Below are 13639 nucleotides of genomic sequence, written 5' to 3'. Positions count from 1 at the left end.
AAGGGCAAACATTGTGCCTATCTTTAAAAAGAACTTGGGGAATTATAGACCGGTCAGGCAAACTTCAATACCTGGAAACAAATTATGAAACAATTTGCAAGTGCCTAGGGATACTAGATGTATAAGGAATAGCCAGCATGACTATTATGAGTCAAGAACAAATCCTGCCAAACCAACCTAATGTCCTTGTTTGACAGTGTTACTGACCTCATGGATATGGGGGAGGCTGTAGTTGTGAGCTAGCCTGATTTCAGCAATGCTTTTAACACAGTCCCACATGGCATTCTCATAAGCAAACTAGAAAAATGTGGTCTAGATGAAATTACTATGAAGTTAGGTGCAAAATTGGTTGAAAGAGCATACTCAGAGTAGTTATCAGTGGTTCGCTGTCTAACTGGGGGGAACGTTTCTAGGGAGCTCCGGCAGGGGTCAGTCTGGGTCTGGTACTCCTCTACATTTTCATTAATTATTTAGATAATGGAGTGGCGAGTATGCATACAACATTTGCAGATGACACCAAACTGGGACGGGCTGCAAGCACTTTGGAGGCCAGGATTAAAATTCAAAACAACCTTGACAAACTGGAGAACTGGAAATCGACAAGATGAAATTAAATAAAGACAAGTGCAAAGTACAACACATAGGAAGAAAAAATAAAATGCACAACTACAAAATGGGGAATCACTGGGTAGGTGGTGGTGCTTTTCAGCTTGGAAAAGAGATGACTAAGGGGGGATATGATAGTGGTCTCTAAAATGGGGTGGAGAAAGGAAATAAGGAAGTGTTATTTACTCCTTCTCATAACACAAGATCGAGCGGTCACCAAATTAATGGGCAGCAGGTTTAAAACAAACAAAAGGAAGTATTTCTTCATATAACGCACAGTCAACCCGTGGAACTCTTTGCCAGAGGATGTTGTGAAGGCCAAGACTATAACAGGGTTCAAAAAAGAATTAGATAAATTCATATAGGGTAGGTCCACCAATGGCTATTAGCCAGGATGGGCTGGGATGGTGTCCCTAGCCTCTGTTTGCCAGAAGCTAGGAATGAGCGACAGGGGATGGATCACTTGATGATTCCCTGTTCTGTTCATTACCAGCATTGGCCACTGTCGGAAGACAGGATACTGGGCTAGATGGACCCTTGATCTGATCCAGTGTGACCGTTCTTACATACTGCTGAAAAGGATCTGGGGTGATAGTGGATCACAAATTGAATATGAGTCAACAATGAGACGCAGTTGCAAAAAAGGCTAATCTCATCTTGGGCTGTGTTAACAGGAGTGTTGTATGTAAGACACGGGACGTAATTGTCCCGTTCTGCATGGCACTGGTGAAGGCTCGGCTGGAGCACTGTGTTCAGTTCTGGGCCCTGCACTTCAGGAAAGATGTGGATAAATTGGAGAGCCCAGGTGAGAGCAACAAAAATGATCAAAGATTTGGAAAACTTGATCTATGAGGAAAGGTTAAAAAGATGGGGCCTGGTTAGTCTTGAGAATAGAAAACTGAGGGGGTGGGAGGGACCCGACAGTCTTCAGCTACGTTAAGGGCTGTCAGAAAGAGCACAGTGACAGATTGTTCTCCATGTCCACTGGAGGTAGGACAAAAAGTGATGGCTTCACCTGCAGCACGGGAGATTTAGGTCCGATATTAGGATTCAGAAAATCTTTCTAGTTCTCAGGGGAGTTACACTCTGGGACAGGCTTCCCAGGGAGGTCGTGGAATCGTCATCACTGGAGGTGTTTAAGAACAGGTTGGACAAACCCCTGTCAGGGCGGGTCTAGGTTTATTTGGTCCTGCGTCAGCCCAGGGGGCTGGGCTAGATGACCTCTTGAGGTTCCTTCCAGCCCTACATCTCCATGATTCTATGCTGGCATCCCCCATCTCCGAACCGTCTCCAATTTATCAACATGCTTCTTGAAATGTGGTCACCAGAACTGGACAAACTATTCCAGTAGCAGTTGCACCAGTGCCAAATACAGAGGTAAAATTACCTCTCTGCACCTACTTGAAATTCCTTTTTATGCACCCCAGGATTGTATTAGTTTTTTCGGCCATGGCATCACACTGGTTTCTCATGTTCAGTGGATTATCCACCATAACCCACAAATCTTTTTCATAGTCACTGCTTTCCAGGAGGGAGTCCCCCATCCTGTAAGCATGGCCTATAATTACCTGGCTCATCCTGCTTCCCCTTTGTTCCTAGTTGTACACATTCACATTTAGCCATATTAAAGGCATATTGTTTACTTGTTCCCAATTTATCTGTGAATCAGTGACCTGTCCTCTTCATTGTTTACTACTCCCCCAATTGTTGTGTCATCTGTAAACTTTTTGAGTGATGATTTTATGTTTTCTTCAAGGTCACCGATAAAAATGTTAAACAGCGTAGTGCCAAGAACAGATCCCTGCAGACACCAAGGGAAAGAGACCTGCTCGCTCACAATTCCCCTTTAGTTACATATTGAGACCTATCAGTTAGCCAGTTTTAATCCACTTAACGTGTGCAATGTTCATTTTAGATCCTTCTAGCTTTTTAATTAAAATGTGGCTCAGTATCAAGTCAAATGCCTTACAGCAGTCTAATTATATTACATTAACTCTATCATCTTTTTCAAACAAACTTGCAATCTCATAAAAATATTTTACAGGATCTGTTTTCCATAAACCCATGTTGACTGGCATTAATAGCATTACTCTCCTTTAATTATTTATTAATCAAGTCCTGTATTCGCTGCCAGGAATTGTCTTGCCAGGAATTTATGTCAGGCTGGTAGGCCTATAATTACCTGGCTCATCCTGTTTACCCTTTTTTAAAAAATGGCACAACATCAACTGTCTTTCAGTCTTCTGGAACTTCCCCAGGGCTCCCAGACTTGTTGAAAATCAACATTAGCAGTCCAGTGAATATCTCAGCCAACTCTTTGAAAACTCTTGGATGCAAGTTAGCTGGACCTGCTGATTTAAAAATCCTGGCTAATAATAAAAATGTCTAACTTTAGTAGCAGCGGTTTAACACCCTCCAGAGATATTAGTGGAAGGGAAAGAGTATTGTCATCACCATATGGTGAGACAATATCATCTGTTTTCTCCCTGAATACAGAATAGAACACTTCTGCTTTTTCTACATTATTATCAATAATTCTACAATTTCCATCTACTAATGGACCAATACCATTGTCAGGATTCTTTTTGTTCCTAATATGTTTTAAAAACTCCTTCTGACTGTCCTTAACTCTGCTGACCATAGATTTCTCCTTGGGTCCCGTGGCTTCCCTTATCAATTTTCTGAAATTCCTAGCTTCTGGTTTATATCAATTACTATCAACTTCCCCTTTTCTCCGTTTGTATATATATATATATATATATATATATATATACACACACACACACACACAGCTGCCTTCATTCCCCCTCTAATTCCTCCTAGCTGTATCTGTGTCTTCCCCCATCAGAATTAAGAGAGTTTGGTCCCTTCATGACAAGCTTTTGCCTTCATAGCTATGTTGGTCAGGGGTGTGATTTGTGACTGACAATAGCTGGCAATAGCCCCTAGTGTGGACAAAACTTACACTGGCCCCAAACTGTGCTTTTACCAGTTCCTCAAATGAAACAACCCATACCTACAAAAGGATTCCCCCACCCAGTATAACTGCACCTACACTAGGGCTTTTGCAAGCATAGCTAAAATCAGGTAAGGGTTTGATTCCCCCCTGACAGTTATGTTGGCAAAACTTTTAAGTGTGGACCACGCTGCAGGTGGGTCCGGAATAAGCTATCCCACCCAAAGCACACTTTTGTTGGTAAAAGCTGCGTCCACACTAGGAGCGCTTTGCTGATATAATCTACTGGTCTAACTACACAAAGACCTGACCAAAGAGAGGGCCTCTCTCACACATGGCCCAGGCTGTGGCCTGCCCTGGTGAGCGATGCGAAGGCCAGGCAGACAGCAGCATGAAGCGAGGTAACGCCCAAGGGTCACATTTCCCCGTGCCCCCTGCAGACCTGAGCCTCTGATGGTGCGGCCACTATTTCTAAAACACGGAAATCAGTGAATGGGGCTAAAGAAACAACCTCATGTGGCTTCCTACAGGGCGAGTTCCAGGGCGTAAATTCTGCCAGAGCTGTCTGGAATGGAGCCCCGGGAAATATTTTCAACCCCCCTGGGGCTTTTATAGCATTGGGGGGGGGGGGAGAGGAGATAGCCATGGGGGCTCCAGGAAATACTCCATGAACATTTAAGCCCAGGCTAGTTCCCTTAACTCCTGCTGCTGCCCTTGGCCATGGGGGAGCTGAGACGGGTGTGCGGCGGGCGGGACTGGGGGGCTCAGGGGTGTGGAGAGGGGTGATGGGAAGCAGGGAGCAGTGGTACACAGGCAGGGGGGCAGCAGAGGTGGGCCCGGGGAGCAGTGTGTGCGAGGGGCTCCCCCTGAGAAGCAGCGCCCACTGGGCCGAGGGGGAGAAGGGCAAGGGCGCCCCTGGCGGTCAGTCCCGGTGCCAGGGATGCGGGGACCCGGCCCCGAGGACCCTCCCCGTCCCAGGCTCCACCGCAGGGCTAGGGCTGCGGCTGCTCCCCTCGGGGCGGCGCTTCCAGCGGCCCGGACCCCGGCTCCAGACCCCGCTACGACCCGGTCGCTGCTGCCCCGGAATCTCCTGCCCGAATAAATCCGTGAGTCTCCAGGGTGCCCCGGGCTCCCACCTCCGGGCCTCGGCCACCGCCTGCAGCCCTGACGGGGGCGGGCGGCTGGCGACCCCAGCGCCCCCCGGCTCCTGCAGGGCGGCGGGGGTGGGGGGCCCGGCTGCTCGGGGGGCTCCCGTGGCGCAGCGGGGCCGGCCCCTGCCTGAGGCCGGGCCCCGAGCTCGCAGGACCCGGCTCTCGAGTCCCCGCAACGTCGAGCCCGTCCCGGCGGGAACGTGACCCCAACAGCAGCCCCAGGACCGGCCCGCCCCGCCCCCGGGACAGCCCCTCCCGCCCCAGGACTGCCCCCCCCGCCGTGCCCCGCCCCCGGGACTGCCCCCCCCGCCGTGCCCCGCCCCCGGGACTGCCCCCCCCGCCGTGCCCCGCCCCCGGGACTGCCCCCCCCGCCGTGCCCCGCCCCGGGACTGCCCCCCCCGCCGTGCCCCGCCCCCGGGACAGCCCCTCCCGCCCCGGGACTGCCCCCCCCGCCGTGCCCCGCCCCCGGGACAGCCCCTCCCGCCCCGGGACTGCCCCCCCCGCCGTGCCCCGCCCCCGGGACAGCCCCTCCCGCCCCGGGACTGCCGCCCCCGCCGTGCCCCGCCCCCGGGACTGCCCCCCTCGCCGTGCCCCGCCCCCGGGACAGCCCCTCCCGCCCCGGGACTGCCGCCCCCGCCGTGCCCCGCCCCCAGGACTGCCCCCCCCGCCGTGCCCCGCCCCCGGGACAGCCCCTCCCGCCCCGGGACTGCCCCCCCCGCCGTGCCCCGCCCCCGGGACAGCCCCTCCCGCCCCGGGACTGCCCCCCCCGCCGTGCCCCGCCCCCGGGACAGCCCCTCCCGCCCCGGGACTGCCCCCCCCGCCGTGCCCCGCCCCCGGGACAGCCCCTCCCGCCCCGGGACTGCCCCCCCCGCCGTGCTCCGCCCCCGGGACTGCCCCTCCCGCCCCGGGACTGCCCCCCCCGCCGTGCTCCGCCCCCGGGACAGCCCCCCCCGCCGTGCCCCGCCCCCGGGACAGCCCCCCCCCGCCGTGCCCCGCCCCCGGCCCATGCTCCGAAGCGGGCGGGCGCCGCGTTCCGTCCCGCTCACAGTCCGGGCACTTCCGCTTCGTGGCGGCGGAGACCGGAAGTGTCTCTGGTCGGACCCGGTTCGTTGTGACACCAGCCTCGGCTCCGCTGCCGCGGGTAGCACCGGCCCAGGTGTGGGGGGGTCTGAGGATGGGGTCGGGTCCTGGGGGATGGGCTGGGGGGGTCTGAGGATGGGGTCGGGGTCCTGGGGGGATGGGCTGGGGGGGTCTGAGGATGGGGTCGGGGTCCTGGGGGGATGGGCTGGGGGGGTCTGAGGATGGGGTCGGGGTCCTGGGGGATGGGCTGGGGGGGTCTGAGGATGGGGTCGGGGTCCTGGGGGGTGGAGCTGGGGGGGTCTGAGGATGGGGTCGGGGTCCTGGGGGATGGGCTGGGGGGGTCTGAGGATGGGGTCGGGGTCCTGGGGGATGGGCTGGGGGGGTCTGAGGATGGGGTCGGGGTCCTGGGGGATGGGCTGGGGGGGTCTGAGGATGGGGTCGGGGTCCTGGGGGGTGGAGCTGGGGGGGTCTGAGGATGGGGTCGGGTCCTGGGGGGAAGGGCTGGGGGGTCTGAGGATGGGGTCGGGGTCCTGGGGGGTGGAGCTGGGGGGGTCTGAGGATGGGGTCGGGGTCCTGGGGGGATGGGCTGGGGGGGTCTGAGGATGGGGTCGGGGTCCTGGGGGGATGGGCTGGGGGGGTCTGAGGATGGGGTCAGGGTCCTGGGGGGTGGAGCTGGGGGGGTCTGAGGATGGGGTCGGGGTCCTGGGGGGTGGAGCTGGGGGGGTCTGAGGATGGGGTCGGGTCCTGGGGGGTGGAGCTGGGGGGGTCTGAGGATGGGGTCGGGTCCTGGGGGGTGGAGCTGGGGGGGTCTGAGGATGGGGTCGGGTCCTGGGGGGTGGAGCTGGGGGGGTCTGAGGATGGGGTCGGGGTCCTGGGGCGATGGGCTGGGGGGGTCTGAGGATGGGGTCGGGGTCCTGGGGGGTGGAGCTGGGGGGGTCTGAGGATGGGGTCGGGTCCTGGGGGGTGGGCTGGGGGGGTCTGAGGATGGGGTCGGGTCCTGGGGGGTGGAGCTGGGGGGGTCTGAGGATGGGGTCGGGTCCTGGGGGGATGGGCTGGGGGGTCTGAGGATGGGGTCGGGGTCCTGGGGGGTGCGTTTGGGGGGGTCTGAGGATGGGGTCAGGGTCCTGGGGGGTGGAGCTGGGGGGGTCTGAGGATGGGGTCGGGTCCTGGGGGGTGGGCTGGGGGGGTCTGAGGATGGGGTCGGGGTCCTGGGGGGTGCGTTTGGGGGGGTCTGAGGATGGGGTCAGGGTCCTGGGGGGTGGAGCTGGGGGGGTCTGAGGATGGGGTCGGGGTCCTGGGGGAAGGGCTGGGGGGTCTGAGGATGGGGTCGGGGTCCTGGGGGGTGGAGCTGGGGGGGTCTGAGGATGGGGTCGGGTCCTGGGGGGATGGGCTGGGGGGGTCTGAGGATGGGGTCGGGGTCCTGGGGGGATGGGCTGGGGGGGTCTGAGGATGGGGTCGGGTCCTGGGGGGATGGGCTGGGGGGGTCTGAGGATGGGGTCGGGGTCCTGGGGGGATGGGCTGGGGGGGTCTGAGGATGGGGTCGGGGTCCTGGGGGGATGGGCTGGGGGGGTCTGAGGATGGGGTCGGGGTCCTGGGGGGATGGGCTGGGGGGTCTGAGGATGGGGTCGGGGTCCTGGGGGGTGCGTTTGGGGGGGTCTGAGGATGGGGTCAGGGTCCTGGGGGGTGGAGCTGGGGGGGTCTGAGGATGGGGTCGGGGTCCTGGGGGGTGGAGCTGGGGGGGTCTGAGGATGGGGTCGGGTCCTGGGGGGATGGGCTGGGGGGGTCTGAGGATGGGGTCGGGGTCCTGGGGGGATGGGCTGGGGGGGTCTGAGGATGGGGTCGGGTCCTGGGGGGATGGGCTGGGGGGGTCTGAGGATGGGGTCGGGGTCCTGGGGGGATGGGCTGGGGGGGTCTGAGGATGGGGTCGGGTCCTGGGGGGTGGGGCTGGGGGGGTCTGAGGTTGGGGTCGGGGTCCTGGGGGGTGGAGCTGGGGGGGTCTGAGGATGGGGTCGGGGTCCTGGGGGGATGGGCTGGGGGGGTCTGAGGATGGGGTCGGGTCCTGGGGGGATGGGCTGGGGGGGTCTGAGGATGGGGTCGGGGTCCTGGGGGGTGGAGCTGGGGGGGTCTGAGGATGGGGTCGGGGTCCTGGGGGGTGCGGTTGGGGGGGTCTGAGGATGGGGTCGGGGTCCTGGGGGATGGGCTGGGGGGGTCTGAGGATGGGGTCGGGGTCCTGGGGGGATGGGCTGGGGGGGTCTGAGGATGGGGTCGGGTCCTGGGGGGATGGGCTGGGGGGTCTGAGGATGGGGTCGGGTCCTGGGGGGATGGGCTGGGGGGTCTGAGGATGGGGTCGGGTCCTGGGGGGATGGGCTGGGGGGGTCTGAGGATGGGGTCAGGGTCCTGGGGGGTGGAGCTGGGGGGGTCTGAGGATGGGGTCGGGGTCCTGGGGGAAGGGCTGGGGGGTCTGAGGATGGGGTCGGGTCCTGGGGGGTGGAGCTGGGGGGGTCTGAGGATGGGATCGGGTCCTGGGGGGTGGGCTGGGGGGTCTGAGGATGGGGTCGGGGTCCTGGGGGGTGGGGCTGGGGGGGTCTGAGGATGGGGTTGGGGTCCTGGGGGGATGGGCTGGGGGGGTCTGAGGATGGGGTCGGGTCCTGGGGGGATGGGTTGGGGGGGTCTGAGGATGGGGTCGGGGTCCTGGGGGGATGGGCTGGGGGGGTCTGAGGATGGGGTCGGGTCCTGGGGGGATGGGCTGGGGGGGTCTGAGGATGGGGTCGGGGTCCTGGGGGGAAGGGCTGGGGGGTCTGAGGATGGGGTCGGGGTCCTGGGGGGATGGGCTGGGGGGGTCTGAGGATGGGGTCGGGTCCTGGGGGGTGGGGCTGGGGGGGTCTGAGGTTGGGGTCGGGGTCCTGGGGGGTGGAGCTGGGGGGGTCTGAGGATGGGGTCGGGGTCCTGGGGGGATGGGCTGGGGGGGTCTGAGGATGGGGTCGGGTCCTGGGGGGATGGGCTGGGGGGGTCTGAGGATGGGGTCGGGGTCCTGGGGGGTGGAGCTGGGGGGGTCTGAGGATGGGGTCGGGGTCCTGGGGGGATGGGCTGGGGGGGTCTGAGGATGGGGTCGGGTCCTGGGGGGATGGGCTGGGGGGGTCTGAGGATGGGGTCGGGTCCTGGGGGGTGGGGCTGGGGGGGTCTGAGGTTGGGGTCGGGGTCCTGGGGGGTGGAGCTGGGGGGGTCTGAGGATGGGGTCGGGTCCTGGGGGGATGGGCTGGGGGGGTCTGAGGATGGGGTCGGGGTCCTGGGGGGTGGAGCTGGGGGGGTCTGAGGATGGGGTCGGGTCCTGGGGGGATGGGCTGGGGGGGTCTGAGGATGGGGTCGGGTCCTGGGGGGATGGGCTGGGGGGGTCTGAGGATGGGGTCGGGTCCTGGGGGGATGGGCTGGGGGGTCTGAGGTTGGGGTCGGGGTCCTGGGGGGAAGGGCTGGGGGGTCTGAGGATGGGGTTGGGTCCTGGGGGGTGGAGCTGGGGGGGTCTGAGGATGGGGTCGGGGTCCTGGGGGGTGGAGCTGGGGGGGTCTGAGGATGGGGTCGGGGTCCTGGGGGGATGGGCTGGGGGGGTCTGAGGATGGGGTCGGGTCCTGGGGGGATGGGCTGGGGGGGTCTGAGGATGGGGTCGGGTCCTGGGGGGATGGGCTGGGGGGTCTGAGGTTGGGGTCGGGGTCCTGGGGGGAAGGGCTGGGGGGTCTGAGGATGGGGTTGGGTCCTGGGGGGTGGAGCTGGGGGGGTCTGAGGATGGGGTCGGGGTCCTGGGGGGTGGAGCTGGGGGGGTCTGAGGATGGGGTCGGGGTCCTGGGGGGTGCGGTTGGGGGGGTCTGAGGATGGGGTCAGGGTCCTGGGGGGATGGGCTGGGGGGGTCTGAGGATGGGGTCGGGGTCCTGGGGGGAAGGGCTGGGGGGGTCTGAGGATGGGGTCGGGTCCTGGGGGGAAGGGCTGGGGGGTCTGAGAATGGGGTCGGGTCCTGGGGGGTGGGCTGGGGGGGTCTGAGGATGGGGTCGGGGTCCTGGGGGGATGGGCTGGGGGGGTCTGAGGATGGGGTCGGGTCCTGGGGGGAAGGGCTGGGGGGTCTGAGGATGGGGTCGGGTCCTGGGGGGTGGGCTGGGGGGGTCTGAGGATGGGGTCAGGGTCCTGGGGGGAAGGGCTGGGGGGGTCTGAGGATGGGGTCGGGTCCTGGGGGAAGGGCTGGGGGGTCTGAGGATGGGGTCGGGTCCTGGGGGGTGGGCTGGGGGGGTCTGAGGATGGGGTCGGGGTCCTGGGGGATGGGCTGGGGGGGTCTGAGGATGGGGTCGGGTCCTGGGGGGAAGGGCTGGGGGGTCTGAGGTTGGGGTCGGGGTCCTGGGGGGTGCAGTTGGGGGGGTCTGAGGATGGGGTCGGGGTCCTGGGGGGAATGGCTGGGGGGGGTCTGAGGATGGGGTCAGGGTCCTGGGGAAAAGGGCTGGGGATGGGGTTGGGTCCTGGGGGAAGGGCTGGGGGGAGGTCTGAAGTTGGGGTCGGAGTCCTGGGGGGTAGGGTTGGACATAGGGTCTCTGGGCAGGGATTGAGGGAGTTTGCTCCTGAGGTGGGGCAGGGAATATTGGGCCCTGGGGAATCTGTATCCAGGTGGGTGCCCTGAGAGATCACAGATGCAAGGCCAGAAAGGACCATTCTGATCATCACGTCTGACCCCTGTGTAGCACGGGCCAGAGAGCTGCCCCCAAGAATTCCTGGAGCAGATCTGTTAGAAAAACATCCCATCGTGATTTGAAAATGGATCCATCAGGACCCAATGGGCCTTAATCACCATCTCAGCACCCTAAGAAATCCCAGCCAGTTTTAGCCCTAGGCTCTGACTGAGGTGTCATTTTGCATTTTCTCCTGTTGGTAAATCCCAAAGAGAAGCCAACACTAGCAGCCTTTGCAGTGGGAGGGGGTCTGTACAGAGTGGAAGTCTGGGATCCAGGCAGGTAACAGGACTGATTGTCACACCCCATCCCATTTGGGCAAGCGGTAGCTTCTCACTTTCCAGGATTTTCCTTCTTTTAAAAGTTTCTTTTTACTGAGCCCATGGGAAAGTAGCACAGCCGTACTGGTGACTGTGAGGAATGTGCTCTAATAAAAGTCGTCCTCTCTCAGCTGGCTGGGTGAACGGATGAGCAGTCATCCGCAGGAATCTTTTATACTCTTAGGAGATGAAGATCTAGGCTGGGATGTTTTAGCAATTTAACCATCGTGTTTAAGATGGCTAGTCTCCCTGGAACCACTGGTTCAAATCTCAGCAGCCCTGGATCCACAATAAATAAGTAGAATTCCAGGCACTTTATTGTGTGTGGAGCTTTGGATAAGACCTTACAAATGCCGGTCTTCTCTGCTCTGTGTGGGCACTAAAGATCCAGTGGGGTCACTGTCATGATAGCGAGAGAGCATTTGGCTAGAAATGTCCCCTTCTTCATTGTGTGACAGTGGGTGCCACCCCAGAGGTGGCTGCATCTCTGTTGGTGCAGTACATATAAAGTTGAAAATATTTGGTAAATTTTGCATTATTTTACGTTGGAAAAGTCATTTTTTCCCTCAGCTTGTCAGTAGTTTTAGACTTGACCTCTGTCCTCCGTGTCAAAATAATTTGGCCATTTTAAAGATATCTGAAGCATCTAGTGCTGGCCATTTTTAGAGACAGGTTATTGGGCTAGAAATACCTTGGTGTGAGCCAGTATGGTGATGTCTCTGTTCTCTTCCAGGAACAGGTACCCCTCACTGGTACCCCTCATTTTCTATTGCTAAGCATTTGAAGAACAAAGTCCATTTTAGAATCAAATAAAATGTCTGCTGAACGAGGATGAATGACTTGGTCTGTTTGCCCTGTGGGGAGGACGGGCAAGGGCTGCTGGACACTGGAGAGGGATGAGCAAAGTGGTTCATTTTTCAGAGGACAATCTGCATGTATGCCCTGTGGATGCCTGTTCATAGGGCTCTTGTTTTGACAGCTGTGTTTCTGCCCCCAGAGAGCAAGATGGCGACGGGCGCAGATGTGCGGGATATTCTGGAGCTGGGGGGTGTGGAGTCAGAGAACACGGGAACCATCAATAAGAAGGACATCATCAATTCTGATAAGGTACCGGGTTATGGGCCTGAAATCTTTGCCCTAGACACCAACTTGAAAATCACACTTGTGTCTGAAAACTTTTTACCTACTGTTCTCACAAGTGTCATCTCAAATGACTATAGCTGAAAGAGACTGGAGGAAAACAAATATTTCTTACTATTATAGTTGTTGACTTGGGGCATTTCCATGGAGTATATGGCATCTTACACGTACGTCCATTTCCTGGCTTCCCTGTATCTTCAGTTACCCATCTCCTTGTTTTCTGGAGGGTTGTGTTCACAGAATCCAAACATTTTGTCAGAAATCTAAACAGTCAAATGCCAAATGTCTGGCAAACTCAAGAAGGGATGGCTTTGAGGTTAAGGCGTTGAAAATGGGACTTGGGAGACCCCGAACTATGTCTCTGTCTTGACCACAGGATCTGTGTGTGACCTCGGGCAAGTCATTTAGGCCTTATCTGTATTTGCGCTGTACCCCAGTTTTCCACCTGTTAAATGAGTATAATATTTCTTCCATACTTCACAGGGGCATTGTTGTGCTTAGATGCTATGGGGATGGGACAATATAAACCTGAGAGATGGACAGGAACTCCAGATCCAAGAGAACCAAGACTGTAGCATAGGTCCCAGACTGCGCAATTTGAGATGAAACTATATAATAATAGAATGCCATCACACTCAAAGCACTCCCCAGCCACCGTTTCCTCTCCATTGAAATGTCTGTCTCCACACAGAAGTGCAGCTCCCTGGGGCTGCCTTGTCATCAGTGCAAAGACTAGTATAACTGGTAGTACTGAAAACTGGTGAGAGACTGTGCATGATTGGAGTGTTAAAATCACTAGCTATGACCTGTGCATGAAGGACAGAGTGGATAAAAGAGTTGTGGGGTGGCACTCTGCCTTAAAGACGCCATTACTGGTTTGAAAGTTATTGATAAGGATCACTGTGCTAACTAACAAAGCCAGGGACAGTGTATTGGTGTGGATCTGTGGACCAGTGGAAACCAGAGACCAGGATGAGTTACTCCTTAAACGCCCGTCTGTAATGTGTGGAAAGATAAATAGTGTTATGGGGGACTTCAGTTTGGGAGACACGCTTTAGAGTTCTTATGCAGCCAGTAGTAAAACACCACTAGTTTTTCCAAAAATTCCAGATGATCATTTTCTGATGCAAAAGTAACTTGAGGTGACTCTGTTAGACATCATTGTGACAGACAAAGATGAATAAAGATGGACGTTGGTGTTTGCCTAGGGACCAGTGATCATGACATGATTACATTCAATATGAGCAAATAGAGGACAGCACCAACCAGTAATGCGTACACTTGGTGCTTCCAAAGGGTTAATTTCCCAAAGCTGAGGAAAAATATGAGAAAAATTGATTCAGAGGAAATATGTAGACAGAAAAATTTAAATGAAAATTGGGAGTTTTAAAAGAAGTATATTAGATGGCCAAAAAGCCACAATCAAGAAAGAGGACAACTGATTAAAATCCCGTCCTAGCTCCATGACAGAGTGAAGGCAGCAGTCGTGGGGAAGCAACACTCCACAGCTGGCAGGGCTAAGGAAAATAAAGAGTTTTTAAAGTATATTAGTAACAAAAGAAATTCCAAGAATGGTATAGGCCCATTACTAGGTGGAGATGTAAAACTGTTAATGATGCAGAAAAGGTAGACGTGTCCAATAAATATTTCTGTTCTGTGTTTGGAAAGATGCATGACAATGAA

At 58.1% G+C, this 13639-nt stretch overlaps 1 protein-coding gene across 4 annotated transcripts in view; it reads left to right on the top strand.

Moving 5' to 3' along the window:
• Positions 1–4541: 4541 nt before the first annotated feature.
• DMAP1 (DNA methyltransferase 1 associated protein 1) overlaps positions 4542–13639 on the top strand; it is a 52952-nt gene continuing 43854 nt past the window's right edge. The window contains exons 1-2 of one of the 4 annotated variants that reach the window (XM_048861391.2): positions 4542–4668; positions 11814–11923. In XM_048861391.2, coding sequence (XP_048717348.2) covers positions 11822–11923 — 102 coding nt within the window. In that variant the 5' untranslated portion in view covers positions 4542–4668; positions 11814–11821. Of the gene's footprint in view, positions 4669–5759; positions 5870–10397; positions 10670–10752; positions 10775–11813; positions 11924–13639 lie in introns of those variants that run through there. The other 3 variants (XM_048861393.2, XM_075131895.1, XM_075131896.1) reach the window with 3 other exon arrangements.

This window comes from Caretta caretta, chromosome 8, assembly GCF_965140235.1.
Source record: "Caretta caretta isolate rCarCar2 chromosome 8, rCarCar1.hap1, whole genome shotgun sequence".
Lineage (NCBI taxonomy): Eukaryota > Metazoa > Chordata > Testudines > Cheloniidae > Caretta > Caretta caretta.
The sequence above is the reverse complement of the archived record's forward strand: the minus strand, read 5'-3'. Positions and strand labels throughout refer to the sequence as shown.